Source organism: Neolamprologus brichardi, chromosome 4, assembly GCF_056152115.1.
Source record: "Neolamprologus brichardi isolate AB-2024 chromosome 4, ASM5615211v1, whole genome shotgun sequence".
NCBI lineage: Eukaryota > Metazoa > Chordata > Actinopteri > Cichliformes > Cichlidae > Neolamprologus > Neolamprologus brichardi.
This window is the reverse complement of record NC_142107.1, coordinates 2,411,607-2,428,419: the sequence shown is the minus strand read 5'-3', so window position 1 is coordinate 2,428,419 and position 16,813 is coordinate 2,411,607. Positions and strand designations below refer to the sequence as shown.

Sequence of the window (16,813 nt, the reverse complement as noted above, 5' to 3'; positions counted from 1 at the left end):
TTATCCTCAGGGTTTCTTTCAATGTATTACATGTACTAAGCCAAATCCCAGCCAAAACAAAGCAACAAACAACAGTCAGGAGTTGGACTCGAAAACAAAACCACTTAACCCAGTGATTTAACGGGGAAAAAACCCTCGCAAAACAGAAAACTGATTTTAAGACGATATCTTTTAAGGTCCTTTGTTAGCAAATGTGTGTTTAAGATATTTTAAGACCAAAAGGACAAAAGCAATTATGACAGATGTGCAACTGAAATAGCTCAAAGTAATAGAATACACCATTTTTATTATAGAATTAATAATGTATTATATTGCAAGGTCAGTCATTTGCCAGTCAAGTAGTACCTAACATCAGTGGATAGAGCTAAATAGGACAAGCAACATCTGACACACACAAAAAGTTGCAGTAAAAAAACTCAATGGCTGACAAGAAGCTATTCTTAAAGCAGCAGGAGAAAAGGCTGAGGTATGTCAAATTACAGAAAAACTGGACTGAAAATCAGTGGCAACAGGTCTGATGAAGTGATGAATCCAAATTTGACATTTTTGATTCAAAGTCTAGTCAATATATACACAAGTGGTCAGAAGAACAGTACGTGTGTACATCTGTAAAGCATGGTGGAGGCCCTGTCATGGTTTGGGCTGCATTTGAGCCAGTGATTTTGGGGTCTTGTAAAAATTTATGTAATTATGAATGTAGAAATTAGGGGTGCACCGATACCGATACTGGTATCGGGTATCGGGACCGATACTGTAAAATGTGTGTGTACTCATACTTGTAAAAGTTAACCGATACCATGAACCAATACCAACTTATTTCAATAATCAGAGGGTGGCTTGTCATTTCTGTTGTAGTCTTTTATATTGGCCACTAGGGGGACATCCCACGCTAAACAGGCACAGGGTTAGGCGAGTCAGACTGGCGACTCCAGATAAAAAAGAGAAACCGGAGGCTGCTGTAGCTAGGCTAAACAAAATGTCAGCAGTGTGGACCGCAATGACTGCAATAATTTAAAAGTTTATTTTATTCGCAAACCTAATTTGTATTTATTTTATTCCAAACAGAAGTGTTTATTTATTATTCTGAAAGCTCGGGACAGTGCCAATAGTTCAGTGATATTTTGTAAAATTACAATGTGGAGACTCTGCAATTAATAATTAATTATTAATAATTAATTAATTTTTCACTTGAAATTTTTTTGTGGTCATTTTTATTAAGATTTTATTTTTTTATCGGCAGGGAATATAATAAAACCTGTCTTCCAATTAATTGTGTTTGTGTGTGTGTGTGTGTGGTAGAAGTATCGGTTTTTGTACTCTCGGCAAGTACTCAGATCCAAGTATCGGTATCGTATCGGTTTGAAAAAATTGGTATCGTTGCATCCCTAGTAGAAATGTATGCAATCAGGAAAGTGTCTGACTAGCAAAGGCTTTAAACACACTGCCAATGTAGTAAAAGCATAGCTGGAGAATTATATATGGTGTTTTCTATCAGTCATGGACTGGCCTCCCCAGAGCCGAGACCTCAACATTATTGAAGCAGTACGGGGTCATTTAAACAGAAAGGCAGACGACTATTCCTGAAGACTATTAAAGAAATGACAAGATGGAAGAGTTCAGAATAAAAGTGATCATACCAAATATTGGCACTCAAAATTGTACAAATTCTGTTTATGCCTTTATATTACTATGTATGTTTGCACATGTCTCAATAAATTACCGTACCTAAAGAAATGAGTGGTGGCACAAGACTTTTGCACAGTACTGGTAGCACCTTGGAAAGCTGAGAAACTGGAATAGCCAGCTATTAGTTCTTTTGAACTTGTCGCTTCTACAGAATTACAGCTCAGACGGTGGGAGGGGAATGGATAAGTGGGTGGGTGTAAAGAAATTTGAGTCTAGACAGGGCACTTAACAGTGCAGATGTATTATTTAATAACACTGTATCTGATGGATTCCTAATTGAATAAATGTGACAGCATGACAAAAGAGTGCAAAAATGCAGGAAGGCACTTCCCGTCACTTACTACAACGATGAAGGTCCTCCAGACGAACGGTTTTATTACTCATAATTACAGTATCCTTGCCTCTACTAATCCCCAACAGGAGTTATTCAGCTTAGACTTCCTTTATTTCAGTCATATCCTATGAGAGTTACGGATCTGTTTTAGAAACCGAGAGCAAGCAGAAGGATTGTGCGACCCAGGCAGCTAGCTAGACTGCGTCTACTATTCTTGGCATGCTGGCAACATCCTGCAACAATGCTGAAGGGTCACAGACCATGGGCCAGTTTGCTCTCTGCAGCGTACCCAAGAAATGAAGACCCAGCACACACACACACACACACACATCATTTCTACACCCTCACATACAACAAATGGAAAAAAAGAGTCACTGCCAACAGCTTTAATGCACTAAGCTCTTTTGGGAACACCAGGTGTTGCAGGCCCTATTTTAATAAGTGTGAGCCAGCCAGACAGCCAGAGAAGCTGCTCTCAGTCAATTAAAACCGCTCTCCTCCAACACACCACCTGAGGGTCCTTCTGCTGTTCACCACGAGAATAAACACAGACAGTAAAACGGGATACAGTCATGGTAAATGTATCACCGGTGCAGAAAAACCCAAGTCGTTTTCACATAAATTCCAGTCTACGATATCTGCAGGCTCTTGGGACAAATTAGAGCAGAGACGTTTCCACTGAGCCACGAGTCTGTGTTCTCCGCTCCAACAATTCATCCCTGAGGTGTGCGTACGTGCGCATGACTTTTTCCCTCTTGTCAAATGCGACAGGCGTGGGGCCTTGTAGAGAGAGGGTCCTGTATCCCCAGCAACCAAACAAACGGAGACACGTGCTTCCTCTCGCTGTTGGCTACGCATGACGGCTTGGATAAACACTGGGCCAATACTGGAAACTTTCACTCTCACATTTTCACTCACGCTCTGTCTCTGTTTTTTCCAGGTTACTTTCGCAAGACACACCATTTTTGGGAAAAAGGCAATCGGGGTACAACAAGACATGCACGTGTTTCAGTCAATGGAAGAAAATACTATTGGAGACGGCCCTCTTTTTCTGATTCCTTAAATACTGTTCCAAGGGACATTTTTAGACTGAAGGGTTATGTCATTACACAGTATTTAAATAAGTGAGAGGCCAGATGCAAGAGCTGTTTCCATCGGTTTAGATCCTGTTAATGGCAAAGTCTCACACTTCAAGGTTATAAAAAGAAAGACATACTAATTGAGAGGCACTGCAATAAGCCAAGCATGGCCTCAAACTGCTGTTTGTAATCAGATTTAGTCTGTGGGGCAGTGGGAGGTATTCAAATAAACCAAAGAAGACTTTTAAAATCCTTACAAACAGATGTCAGAAATGATTCAGTGTTATAAAGAAATAAAGAAATAAATGAAGAAGAAGAAAAATGACTCTGAGACTCACAGATCATAGTGTTGGTTCCACTTTGGGTCAAGCGTGTTCCTCACAGTGTCTGTAGAGTGGCATTGTCCTGAACCATCCACGACCACCTTGGCAAAGGGATCAGGCAGGCCTGCGGGGAGAAAAGAGCACGCCGCAGCACAAGAATAAACAGTTTAAGAAGACACAAAGACAATGCACATGCAGTGATCTACACAACACTGATTTCTGTTGCAGGATGAGTCCAGGCAGGCTAAAGATGACCATTTTATTACTTCCACAAACTTTTTCTATTCTCATGACAACTGACATCCTCTGGTGTTAACGCATTGCAGTGCAAGGATGCACGGGACACCTTACATAACAAATGATTAATTCACAGTACAAATGGTGCAAATGATAATTACAGTTCTTGTGCTCCACAACAGTTTGAGAATATGGGACCAGCTACTAGCCTGTAGCAGCCTATCACTGATAGGTGTATATCAGGGGTGTCAAACTTAGTCTTTGTCAGGGGCCACATGATCTAAAGTGGGCCGGACAAGTAAAAATTCACTTTCTGTCTGCGTAAGTTTAGCTGCACATTTAATCCCTACGATATCTCAATAAAAGAGAAAGAAGCGCAGCTAAATATATTCTGCTCTATTTAATTAAATAAATCTATCAACACAACTCGTTGGACTTAAATTGTAAAAACACTGGGGAACCCAAGTTGGAGTCTTTGCCAGGGCAATTCTGGCCCGCGGGCCTTATCTTTGGCATCCCTGCTGTATATGTTCTCCAAAATTCTCTGATAGGGAGAAAACAAAGATCAGGGTAATTTGTAAATAGTGTCATAACACCGTTTACTTAGCTTACCGGCTCCAGCTGCACTCTTTACATCAGTCTAGTACTGTCTGCAGCACATGTAGCAGAGTAGCATGATAGCAGCGCAGATGGTGAGCAGCTTTCCCACAATGACTAGATTTGAGACTTGTATTTTGTATCCGTCTTAGAGAACTGTGATGTACTTAGTAACAGAAAATCTTCCGTCCTCTTATTTTGAAAGTTCAGTTTGCTGCTAACCAGCTACGGTTACTGGCTGGCTCACTGGCCAGGTTGCTATTGTGGCACTCCCTGTCTTTTAGCTGCTCTCCAGAGAGCCTCTCCCATCCTGCAATCGGATTGACTCCTCACTTGTGAGCATGAGACACATCCCTGCTTTGTCTGGGCAAAATACAAGCTGCAGACGTGAAATACATGTTAAAGCCATGCTCTCATGAAAAATTGTGCCTGAGCACAAAACAGACTTTTTCGTGACTACTTCACAAAAAGCGCCTGGCCTCTATGATTGATGTTTTCCTATCTACAAATAAAGTAGTTGTGGCTTGGATCAGTATGTTCACATAAGTACACTGTAATACACCACAAGAGCCAAGTCTGTATATGTATCCATGTTCGCAGCACCACTCTCCACGTAACTGAATGTTTGCTTAGCTCCTGAGTGAGCAGAGGGTCTTAAATGCTCATTCACCATGACAGCCTGACCCAAACACACCAAAACGTGACATTTGCTGACACCTACGCTGAAGAACCTAGTAAGCAACAGTTGCACAAAACTTACACTTATAGGGTTTTAAAGGCATTTTACGATACGAGACGAATTTACCAAACACTGCATATTAGGAACATTTGGAGAAAATCTGTTGAAATGAAACTGTTTAAATACTAGCATAGCTGCAAACAGTAGCCTCTCTGTCAGCCCAAAGTGTCCTCATACCACTTTCAGGTTTATGATGAAAAGATAAATAAAAGGCAATAGATACTTACGGAAGAAGTCCTTCTTCACCAGGTTTTTTGCGCAGAGGACTGAAAAACAAAAGCAAAAAGTCAAGCATTAGATATATGTTTAATATTCATCCCAACAAGATCAGGTTTCAGGGGCATCACCAAGGGGGACACTGGCCACCCCCCAAAATTTGCTGGCCCCTGATCCCTGGCAAGACTGTCCTATGTTGGTAATCATTTTAATAAACCTGAGTACGAGAGAGGAAGACACCCTCCCCTCTGCTGTGCCCCTGCACTGTTCTGTTTTTAGTGTGCTGCCCCAAGACTTTTAGTGGCCCCCATACACGGCCACCCCTAAAAAAAAAATTCTGGACGTGTTCCTGTCTGGTTTGCAATATACAACTTTGCAACTTAAGGGTAAAAATCTGCAGCATGTTTTTTTTTTCTTCCATCTGAAACTGTGGATATCTTTTTTTATTTTTATGCATTTTCTTTTAATTCCCTGGTTAGAAAAGTGGCAGGAATGTGCATGGGTGGGCCGCAGGGAACGATTCGTCTAGTTTAGGATTCGAGTCGGAAAACAGTGTGCTGAGTACGACTACATTACAGCTGTGAGCCAAACACAAGCCAAGGCTGGTACAGATTACACAAACAATCTTTCCTTTGATTAGACTGCGTATTTATAGCACATGTCGACAGCAGCAGAGAGACCAACTCCCTTGCTGGAGGTTTAAAGTTGAAACTTCAGCACAATTAAGATTTGGTGTCATTAAAATAAACAGGAATAATAAAAAACACCACGTTGCGCTCTTCATTATAACATGATGTTGAGCTGCAGGAGTGAGTGTTTGTTTAGTCTTTCCTTCTCCCTTCCAAAATTTGTGCAGACTCGATACTACTGTTGTACTCTGAGAGCCTTGGTGGCAGTTGCTGAGGTGATGAGGCAGAGCCATTTACTCCCTCTTGTGCAAGTGTGGATGGATTAGGAAGCTCAGTAACCACCTGGGTGTCTGGAGCTCACGGTTGCAGCCGGTGAGTCAGGCACATGGAAATAGTTTTGCTTTTCTCAGGAATAAAGCTCTTCTGAGAAGCAGCCCCTAATTGGTCTGGACACTGATGTGGCTGAGTCATGGGTTCAAAGAGGGATGATACATTACACCAAAGTAATACAAACATAAAACAGTGAAAGTCTGGTTTATGATTCAGTCACTATTAGTACAGAGGGAAGTGCGCCAAGTTAGTCTTATTTTGAAGAAATTGTGCCAAAAAAAAATGGTTAGCTGATGCAAAGTGTGACACAAAGTAACTAATCTCACTTCTGCCTCTTTTTGTTAATTAAACACTACACAGGGTAAATGTTGTCATTTAAAGTTCAGTCTACTCCAGAATCTGTTTTGCTGCTTGTAACTTTATTTGGATGCTTGGCTCTTACTGCGTAAAATGGTGTACAGAGTGCAGAGCTGGTCATATTGTGTTATCAATGGTATATACATGTTTTTATGCCAGTACAATTACATTTCTGAGCAGACAAAATGAAACTCAAGTCCTCAAAAGCACCTGAGAAGATACTAAGTATGGCTCCTGAGAAGCCATAAAGTTCCTTTAATTAAATTCTATTCAGTTCACAACACTATTAACCTCAAGGTGCTTTATACTGTAAGGTAAAGACCCAACAATAATACAGAGGCAACCCAATGCAACCTCCTATGGGCAAGCACGTGGTGACAGTGGGAAGGAAAAACTCCCTTTTAACAGGAAGAAGCAGATTTGGAGAGGGGCAGACATCTGCCGCAACCAGTAGGGTGATGAGGGAAGGAAGAATTCCTTGTAATATAACAAATATAATGTTGTAAACTGTTTTCTCAAATCCTAGTATTATGTAAACCTACTTAAAACTAATGCATTCCAGTGCAATTTAAAATAAATACTACTTCTATGAATGTCGTCAAATTCAGTATTGTTTAAAAACGTAAAGCCCGACCAATATTTCAGCCCCAACATCAAGGTTGGGTTTCAGTTAACTAATAGCCAGTATATTAGTGTTGGCATTTATAACAGCTAACAAATGCAAATTTTAAAAGTACAGAAAAATAAGGAAAAAAGAAAAGCAAATTTTAGAGGACAGTTGGGGTGTTGCTGAACTGTCATGCTAGGACACAGTGTAAATGTCAGCATGTTTTCTCTTATGTAGTCAACTCCTATATATATATATATATATATATATATATATATATATATATATATATATATATATATATATATATATATATATATATATATATATATATATATATATATATATATATATAAAAAACACTCATCATTGCTGTTGTAACTGCATATATAAAAAACTGTTATAGCAGCAACAGACTGGTCTAAGCAATGCTTCACATGTATTTGATTCAGGCTTCTGTGCTCCTGCCCCTCATTCACTTTGAAGAAGTTGGCTTGGTTAGTTCTTATGTTAAAGGTGAGAGGGCTGCAGGTTGTGCCATTCAAGCCTGCAGCAGAACTACCTGTTCCTCTCCCCCATGCTGCACATACTCAAACGTGCACCATGTCAAGCATCAGTCTGAATCTGAGTCTGGTTTGAGCTCAAAGAATTTTACCACAAGAAATCAGAGGGAGAAAGACATATTATTGACATGCTGCATGGACAAAATTAAAGGAACCGACAATCAGCTTTATGGTGTTGAAAGACACACAAGTGACACAAGTGAGCATGCACGTGATACTAAAAACAGCCATCGTGTGTGTGTGTGTGTGTGTTGGGGGGGGGGGGGGGGGGGGGGGGTAAAGAACATGCTCGACAGATGAGGAAGAATTTCTTTCCGCAAACATCCCTGGGAATGCATTACGTTCCAGCGAAACCCACCTCATTTCTAAAACATCTGGTACACATCACATTCGGTCACATTCTTCCTGAACACAGAGGAAAGCATGTGAGCACACGCATGCTCCCCGAGACACATCACTCTCCTCTCCAACTCCAGTGATCTAATTAATTATTAACATAATTATTAGCAAGTACTGGGGAGTGAATGCATGGGTTTGTGTGTGTGCGTGGTGCACTAAAGGGCTGACTGAGGTAACAGGTGATGGTGTCTCCAAAAACATCCAGTATAGTGAAATTAATTCAGACAGTTGATTAGACTGTAACATGACTGAGGAAATGAATAGCAAAAGACTGAGAAATATGACTCTTCAGCAAGGAAATGTATAGACAACAAAACATTTAATTAAAGTCCAGGCCCAAAGGAGCAAGAGTTAGGACCCTATGAGATCCATTCCAGGGAAAGGCAAGACAACCACAGCCTGCAAAAGCTGCAGACCCTTGTGTAAGTGGCAAAAGCAGCACTCAACTAGCCACAGAGCAGGAAGGCAACGCTACAATTATACCTATATAGGCTTCTTATGGAAAAATAAAAGGGGCCGAACGACAGCTGAAAACAGAGGGAAAAACCGCTGGAATGGTTGATGCACAGAGACAATAGCAGCGAGAGAGCCAGTTAGGTCTGATGCTGCTGTGCAGCGAGAAGGAGAGAGAAAGGACATCAATCAGGATGGAGTGGCATCCAGCCATCCAAACACAGTCATTAGAAAAAGCAAAAATGTACATAAACCTAAGTGGAGCATTATTTTACAGATTTTGCAACATTAGAAGGATTATAATGTGTGTGATCAGACAGCCACAAGACACAACGGAATGAAAGGATTGCCAGTTCTGATATGCCCTGATTCCAGGAAACAGCCACTCTAAAGTTCAACATGACAGCAGCTTTGACCTTCTCAACGTCTACATGCAAACAAATGAACTGCCAGCCACTGAGTGCACCATTTCCTTTAGTTAACCCAAAGGCTTCAAATGAGGGTATCAGCAAAGTCTTTCTGTCTTTGTGAAGCGAAGTGATTGATGTTGCGAGTGCTGAGGAATCAAAGGATTCCCAGAGGGGTAACATAAAGGGCAGGCTGGGTTTTTGGGACCCTTGGTTTGAAACGACTGTCACACTTTGCAAAAGCACTGGCTTCAGAGAAGTTTCATGAAACTTCTCTAAGGGTGGCTGCCGCCTTCGCTCTGACAATCACCGTCACTCTTCACAAACTCTGAATTTCACACACCTCCAGCTTGTAAAGTTTCTCTAATGAGATTGTTGTAAGTGCTGTGATCCTCCGATTCTAGCCTGAAAAAACATCAAATAAATAAACACGGGGGGAGGAGCTGAGCGTGGGTTCTGTCAGGCAGGAGAGTGCAAAGTGTAGAAAGGAACTCAACAAAGCTCAATGTTGATGAGAAAATGAAATTTGTCCTCCTACATATTCATCCACACATCCATCTTCCAACTCCTTCATCCAATTGAAAGTTGCCATAACTACATGGGAAGCAGCACTACCCTGAGCAAACTATTTCCAGATAGCTCCTCCTGAGGAATCGCTTGTTACTCCTAAGCTAGCTAAATGATATAGAGAGTTGTTTGGCACTCTTCTTCCCCCCCCCCACCCCCACCCCCCCACCACCACCACCACCAGCAGTCTTTACATGAACAGCTTATGTGAGAAGTTATCCCACCGAAATCCCATTCTAGGAAGGAAAAACAATTATGTAACACCTAGACTGAGCCCCAGGGAACCCTACTGACCATGCCTGGTAGAGCATCAAACAAGGATGAACCAACTTAACCAGCTCCTCTTAATTTGGAGTGCGTCATGAGCCCCTGCTGAATTTTTGAAGTTCTCATCCAGTTTTGGATTTTTTCCAACCGCCCGGTAAAGAAAATTGAGCCACCTGTAGTCTCAATCTTGTTCTTTCAGCCCTTTGGGTAAGCAAAAAGCAGAGGTGTGACCTACTGATCCTTATGTCAGATGCTTTCCTCACTATAGCTTTGCCTGGAAGCCTACACTCTAAAGACCACAAGCAGGAGTGGAGACAAAGTACAGCCTTGGCAAAGTCCAACAACCACAATTAACAGGTCTCGTTTAACGCTGCAGACGGGATGTGAAAGGGCACTCCCAAAGCACCTTCCCATAGAATCCCTTGAGAAACCACGTCATAAGCCTTCTCCAAGTCTATAAAGCATGTAGACTGGATTGGCAACCTGCCAGACACCCCTCCATCACTAGTGAGAGGGTGTGTTTCAATCACACCTATTGGTCACCCTTCCAGTATCCTGCCATGGTGTCTACCAGGGAAGGTGGAGAGAGGGATAACCTGGTAACAGGCACACACCCTTCTTTAACAGACCGCAATACGCCAGTCTGCCAATCCAGAGGCACCGTCTGCGAGGTTTATGCAAGACTACACAGTGGTTTCAATCAAAACAGCCTGATAAACATCAAGTACGTTCCAGGCAAATTTCATCCACCCCCAGAGCCCAATGCCTGCGGCTTTACACACAAATATTTTTTTGCCGTTATTGTGAGTTCATGACTGGGCATTCCCCTCAATGCTTTTGGCATGGCCTACAGATTTAACTGGGGAGCCTCTGCAATGCTCAATCCCCTGTAGAGACACCGTACATCATCAGTAGCTACAGTGGGGCAAAAAAGTATTTAGTCAGCCACCGATTGTGCAAGTTCCCCCACTTAAAATGATGACAGAGGTCAGTAATTTGCACCAGAGGTACACTTCAACTGTGAGAGACAGAATGTGAAAAAAAAATCCATGAATTCACATGGTAGGATTTGTAAAGAATTTATTCGTAAATCAGGGTGGAAAATAAGTATTTGGTCACCTCAAACAAGGAAAATCCCTGGCTCTCACAGACCTGTAACGTCTTCTGTAAGAAGCTTTTCTGTCTCCCACTCGTTACCTGTATGAATGGCACCTGTTTGACCTCATCATCTGTATAAAAGACACCTGTCCACAGCCTCAACCAGTCAGACTCCAAACTCCGCCATGGCCAAGACCAAAGAGCTTTCGAAGGACACCAGGAAAAGAATTGTAGACCTGCACCAGACTGGGAAGAGTGAATCTACAATAGGCAAGCAGCTTGGTGTGAAAAAATCAACTGTGGGAGCAATCATCAGAAAATGGAAGACATACAAGACCACTGATAATCTCCCTCGATCTGGGGCTCCACGCAAGATCTCATCCCGTGGGGTCAAAATGATCATGAGAACGGTGAGCAAACATCCCAGAACCACACGGGGGGACCTGGTGAATGACCTGCAGAGAGCTGGGACCAAAGTAACAAAGGTCACCATCAGTAACACACTACAACGGCAGGGAATCAAATCCCGCAGTGCCAGACGTGTTCCGCTGCTGAAGCCAGTGCATGTCCAGGCCCGTCTGAAGTTTGCCAGAGAGCACATGGATGATACAGCAGAGGATTGGGAGAATGTCATGTGGTCAGATGAAACCAAAGTAGAACTTTTTGGTATAAACTCAACTCGTCGTGTTTGGAGGAAGAAGAATACTGAGTTGCATCCCAAGAACACCATACCTACTGTGAAGCATGGGGGTGGAAACATCATGCTATGGGGCTGTTTTTCTGCCAAGGGGACAGGACGACTGATCCGTGTTAAGGACAGAATGAATGGGGCCAAGTATCGTGAGATTTTGAGCCAAAACCTCCTTCCATCAGTGAGAACTTTGAAGATGAAACGAGGCTGGGTCTTCCAGCATGACAATGATCCAAAACACACCGCCCGGGCAACAAAGGAGTGGCTCCGTAAGAAGCATTTGAAAGCCCTGGAGTGGCCTAGCCAGTCTCCAGACCTCAACCCCATAGAAAATCTGTGGCGGGAGTTGAAAGTCCGTGTTGCTCGGCGACAGCCCCAAAACATCACTGCTCTTGAGAAGATCTGCATGGAGGAATGGGCCAAAATACCAGCTACTGTGTGTGCAAACCTGGTAAAGACCTATAGTAAACGTTTGACCTCTGTTATTGCCAACAAAGGTTATGTTACAAAGTATTGAGTTGTATTTTTGTTATTGACCAAATACTTATTTTCCACCCTGATTTACGAATAAATTCTTTACAAATCCTACCATGTGAATTCATGGATTTTTTTTTTCACATTCTGTCTCTCACAGTTGAAGTGTACCTCTGGTGCAAATTACTGACCTCTGTCATCATTTTAAGTGGGGGAACTTGCACAATCGGTGGCTGACTAAATACTTTTTTGCCCCACTGTAAATGACCGACCATACAGAGAAACAGGTTCTTTTCCTCTTATGCAAAAGGTTTATGTAATGACTTTAAGTGAAATGGCTTTTCATCCAAATTTATGTCATTACAGGATGGGGTGATGATGACCGACGCCTTTTCTAAGTAAAGTAAGTGGGCGAGCTCTCACCTACAGGGTAACATCGTAAATCTGCTATTTTTCTGGGTCACCGCTGACGGGCTTTCTTGAGCTCACATACAGATAAATGTAATCATGTGTTCTTTCTCCATGTACATAAAGCTGGAAGAAAGGCATGATGTAAAGAGCCAACCCCACAAAAAAAAAAAAAAAAAAAAAAAAAAAGAACAAACTTCACTTTCTTACATTTCAGAGGCCAGCTAGACTATTCCATGGCTATAATGCACTTTTTTTTTTAAAGATTTTAGACAGACACAGCGTTAACTCCATAATCTTTTGAAGGTAATATTAATCCTAAAATATATAGAGCAGGTCATCTACTGATCGGAAGGTTAGTGGTTCAATTCCTGGCTCCTCCAGTCTGCATCTAAGTATCCTTGGGCAAGATACTTACCCCAATGCATCCATCGGAGTATGAATGAGTGTGAATGTTTGTTAGTAAGCAATTAAAAGCATGGACGAAGTGCTTGTGTGATTGGGTGAATGTGGCATGTTGTCTAAAGCGCTCCGAGTAGAAAAGCGCTATATAAGAATCAGTCTATATAGTGAATAAGAATGGAATGGCTTAGTGACTTGTGCCAGACTATTTCTTAGGTTTTGGAAGGAGTGCTCCCAATTTTGTGGGAACATATTGGGGATGGACCCTGTTCTAGCATGACTGTGCACCAGTGCACAAAGTAAGGTTCATAAAGACACGGATGAGCGAGTTTGGTGTTGAAGAACTTGACAGGCCTGCACAGAGTCCTGACCTCAACCCGACAGAACGCCTTTGGGATGAATTAGACTGTGAGCCAGGCCATCTTGTCCAACATCAGTGTCTGACCTCACAAATGTGCTTCTGGAAGAATGGTCAAAAATTCCCATAAACGTTCCTAAACCTCATGGAAAGCCTTCCCAAAAGACATGAATCTGTTATAGCTGCAAAGGGTGGGACGACATCACATTAATCCATTCTATGGATGGAGAGGGGATGTCACTCAAGTTCATGTGTGTGAAGGCAGATGAGATGCCAAATATCTTTGGCAATATAGTGCTAGTCAGTGTCTTTGAACATCCTTGTTCTGTGTTGATTTTGTATCCAATTTAATAAAATGTATGATTAGATTAAAAAACCCCAGTATGAATAAAGAATGAAAAGTCACTACATGTGAAAAGCTCTAACTAGAGATATTTGTGACACTTTTTTAACTCACTGAAGAGATTGTTTAAATAAGATGATCAATTTGCTTAAGGACTTACTGATCAGCTATCAGAGTAAATGTTGTAGCTCTGGTACGTAGAACCCTTTTTTTGATTTAAATTTTTTTTTTTTTTTATTTGAGCGAACCATTATCTGCATTTTACATTTTACACACACGCAATCTATGGGACGACTGTATCGTCACGCGACTGTTCCTGACTTGCTCTTCTATCACATAGGCACACAGTCGCTCACTCCGGAAAAGCATCAAATAACCCCTCGCATCTCGGGCCCATCTAGAATCCTCTGTCGTCATAGCGACGGCAAGTATCGAGGCAAAGCTGAGAGAAGGGTTTCTCTGTGCTGCCTGTGTTTCTCATTCCGGTCGCAGCGGCTCGCACAGCCAGTAACTGCGGCGCTGACTGATAGGACTGATGGGAAAGGGGGGGGGGGACAACACCACTGCGGAGACTACAGACAGGATGAATGCCACTGAGACACTCGCAGCACGATATGGGTACAGACATTTAACATTACAATCACGAGGCTGTGAGCCTTTCACACCACGACGAACGACTGGATAGGAACGACAAGTGGGCATGTGCGCTTTTTCCACAGTAGTCGGAAATCTGTCATTCGAATTTCTCACTTTGAGTGGGTTTTTTTTTTTTTTTTTTTTTGGGGTAAAGTCGTGATGTGTCACTTCAGACTGTTTGGCCGTCCCCATCTTCCTGTCCTGAAAGTGGATCATAAGTTTCACTTCCTTGCATCTGATAAAAAACTACAACCTCTTAGCCTGAGAGCCCATTTTACTTTCTTATTTTAATAAACCACAAAGAACTGGGTAAAAAATGATTTGAGGACTGCAGGCAGAGGGAGAAAAACATTTTAAACAATCAAAATCAAGATGCTATGTCACCCAACGCTCACCTGTAGATTTACAGAGTACCTCCAAAAAAAAAAACAAAACCTAATTTCTCAGTGAGCGAGTGGAAATGCCTCGGCTGACTGCAACTTATTAGTCACATAATGGCTTTTCACATTACAGCCCAAACAGAGCTGTTCCCTCCCCCCACCCATCCCCAACCCCCCCAAGGACAGCTGGGAAAGCTAAACAAACACAGCATACAACTGATTATCGGCTTGCATTGACTTAGCTCCTTCCTTTGCCGGCCTGTCTCTTAATAAAAATCAAATACGCAGAGTGGCGACAGCCGCTCCATGCGGGCAAAGATGGAGGCCTTGGGGGTGACGTTTAAAAAGTCCCACCTGTGGGGAGAGGATGGGCACAGTTTCTCACAGGCTGGTACACAAAGAGCCCTACTGTGCAGACGAATCAATGAAGTCCACCAGACGCAAGCCAAACACCTGGGAAGGGAGTGGTCACGTGATGTCTAGGGGAGGTGGGGAGGGTGGAGGTCGTGGTAGTGAATGCTGGTCAGGACTAGGAATTGACTTTGGTCTGTTGTGAGCTAAACATATGTAGGAACTATAATGGTTACATTCACTCAAAGCAACACAACAAAGCATGGGAAAGGAACACAATGCCGTAGAGGGAAGAAAAAAAAAGAAAAAGAGGGCTCGCACTGCCTCTAGTCTGTTGCTCTGCGGTTAACCATTACACTAGAGCCCATGAGGTGGAGGAAATGGGGGTGTGGGAACAGAGACAACCGCCTGGTAATATTCCACCATTCCCATCCCTATCCATGAGTTAAAAAAAAAAAAGTCTGGAAAAGTAGGCTGCTAAGAGGAAGATGGAGAGCATGAGCAGATCGTCTGTTTGCGTGAAATCCCCGTAGGTCTGCCAACTCAGGTTGACTACATTCTGATCATCGCTTCCTGTCCACCTGGTCCCTCCAGTTCAGTGCACTGACCCAGCATCGCCAGACAGTCTGTCACATCTTCAGGGAGTAGCATTACCCCCCATCTCCTCCTCCCCTCTCGTCCAGGCCCAGACCTTTCCTCTGCCTGTCTGCCCTGTTTTGACTGCAGGCCCAGCGCCATGCACTCTCATGCGCCGCATTGTTCTTCTATAAACAAAGGGCTTCCTTTTCCCTTTTCCACTCCTCCCTAACCTTTGTGGGATTTTAAACCTAAACGGAGGGAGAAAGCCAAGATGAAGAATTCTGACGGCTCATTGCTAATCTTCCTTATACGTCTCCAATGACAGCATGCTGGGTAACGTTTAGTCTTGAACACCATGTCTTCAGACCACTATCACTGTAACTGCAGCAAAGGGAAGCTGATATTCGCTGGGTACCGGAGCTTCCATGCGAGACAGGCTCGCTGGCATGCAGCTATCGAGCCTGACACAAAGAGGAAATAACGCACAGTCCAGCAGGAACAAGTCCAAGTTCATTTTGAAGAGAAATGACTCTGTGATGTATCCAATTGCTCTTTTGACAACACAGTTCGAGGAACTAGAGAGCTAGAGAAACTAATCCAAGACTGTGTTTCTAATGTGCCACAAAGATTAAACCCATAATGGGCACGCATAAGGAAGTCCTCGAGTTCTTGTTTAGACTTTAAGTGACTACAGGGGAAATGACCACAAACAAGGCAAAGTGGGCGGGACCTGAGATGATCTTCTCTCAACTTCCCAGCAAGCGATTGAAGCGACTACCAAGGAGGGCACAGGATTCTGTTAATCGACATGTAACCTGGTAGTAAATATATCAGGGAAAATAATCACTAAAGCCCCACCCATACATGCCTACAGACTATTCAGTGACCTTTTTCCCTCGGGGACCCGCCTGTCGCTTAGGAAAAATGTACATTCCCCAACACGTTGCAAAAACCATGCACATGTTAGCTACAGCTCTGAGGAACATATTTTACTTTGAAGGCAAACCGTTTCCAATTCACGTTTGTCCCATTTCTCAAGATTCCGTACCGCTCAGCTAGTAGTTGGCGGGTGTTTGCAAACCAGCATGAGGAGAAAAAACAAAAACAAAACACTGCAGGCGACCTGCTAACAACTAACTAATCACCAGGAGGTTTGTGGTTCAGTTTCTTTGCAACCAATTTCACCTGGTGAGAGCCAGAAACCCGTGTTTGCATCACGTCCAACATGGCAGATGTCTCAAGGAACAGCATAATAGGATTTAACCGGCACTAGATTCCTTGACGGTTTCATAGTCGCCTGGGA

General features: G+C 42.8%; 1 protein-coding gene across 2 annotated transcripts in view; it reads right to left on the bottom strand.

Moving 5' to 3' along the window:
• The window catches only part of smurf2 (SMAD specific E3 ubiquitin protein ligase 2), a 55,799-nt gene that overhangs the window by 25,827 nt on the left and 13,159 nt on the right, over nt 1-16,813 (bottom strand). For both annotated transcript variants that reach the window (XM_006797903.3, XM_006797904.3), the window contains 2 exons: nt 5,223-5,261; nt 3,438-3,546 (listed from right to left, as the gene is read on the bottom strand). In XM_006797903.3, the coding sequence (XP_006797966.1) occupies nt 3,438-3,546; nt 5,223-5,261 (148 nt within the window). The remainder of the gene's footprint in view (nt 1-3,437; nt 3,547-5,222; nt 5,262-16,813) is intronic.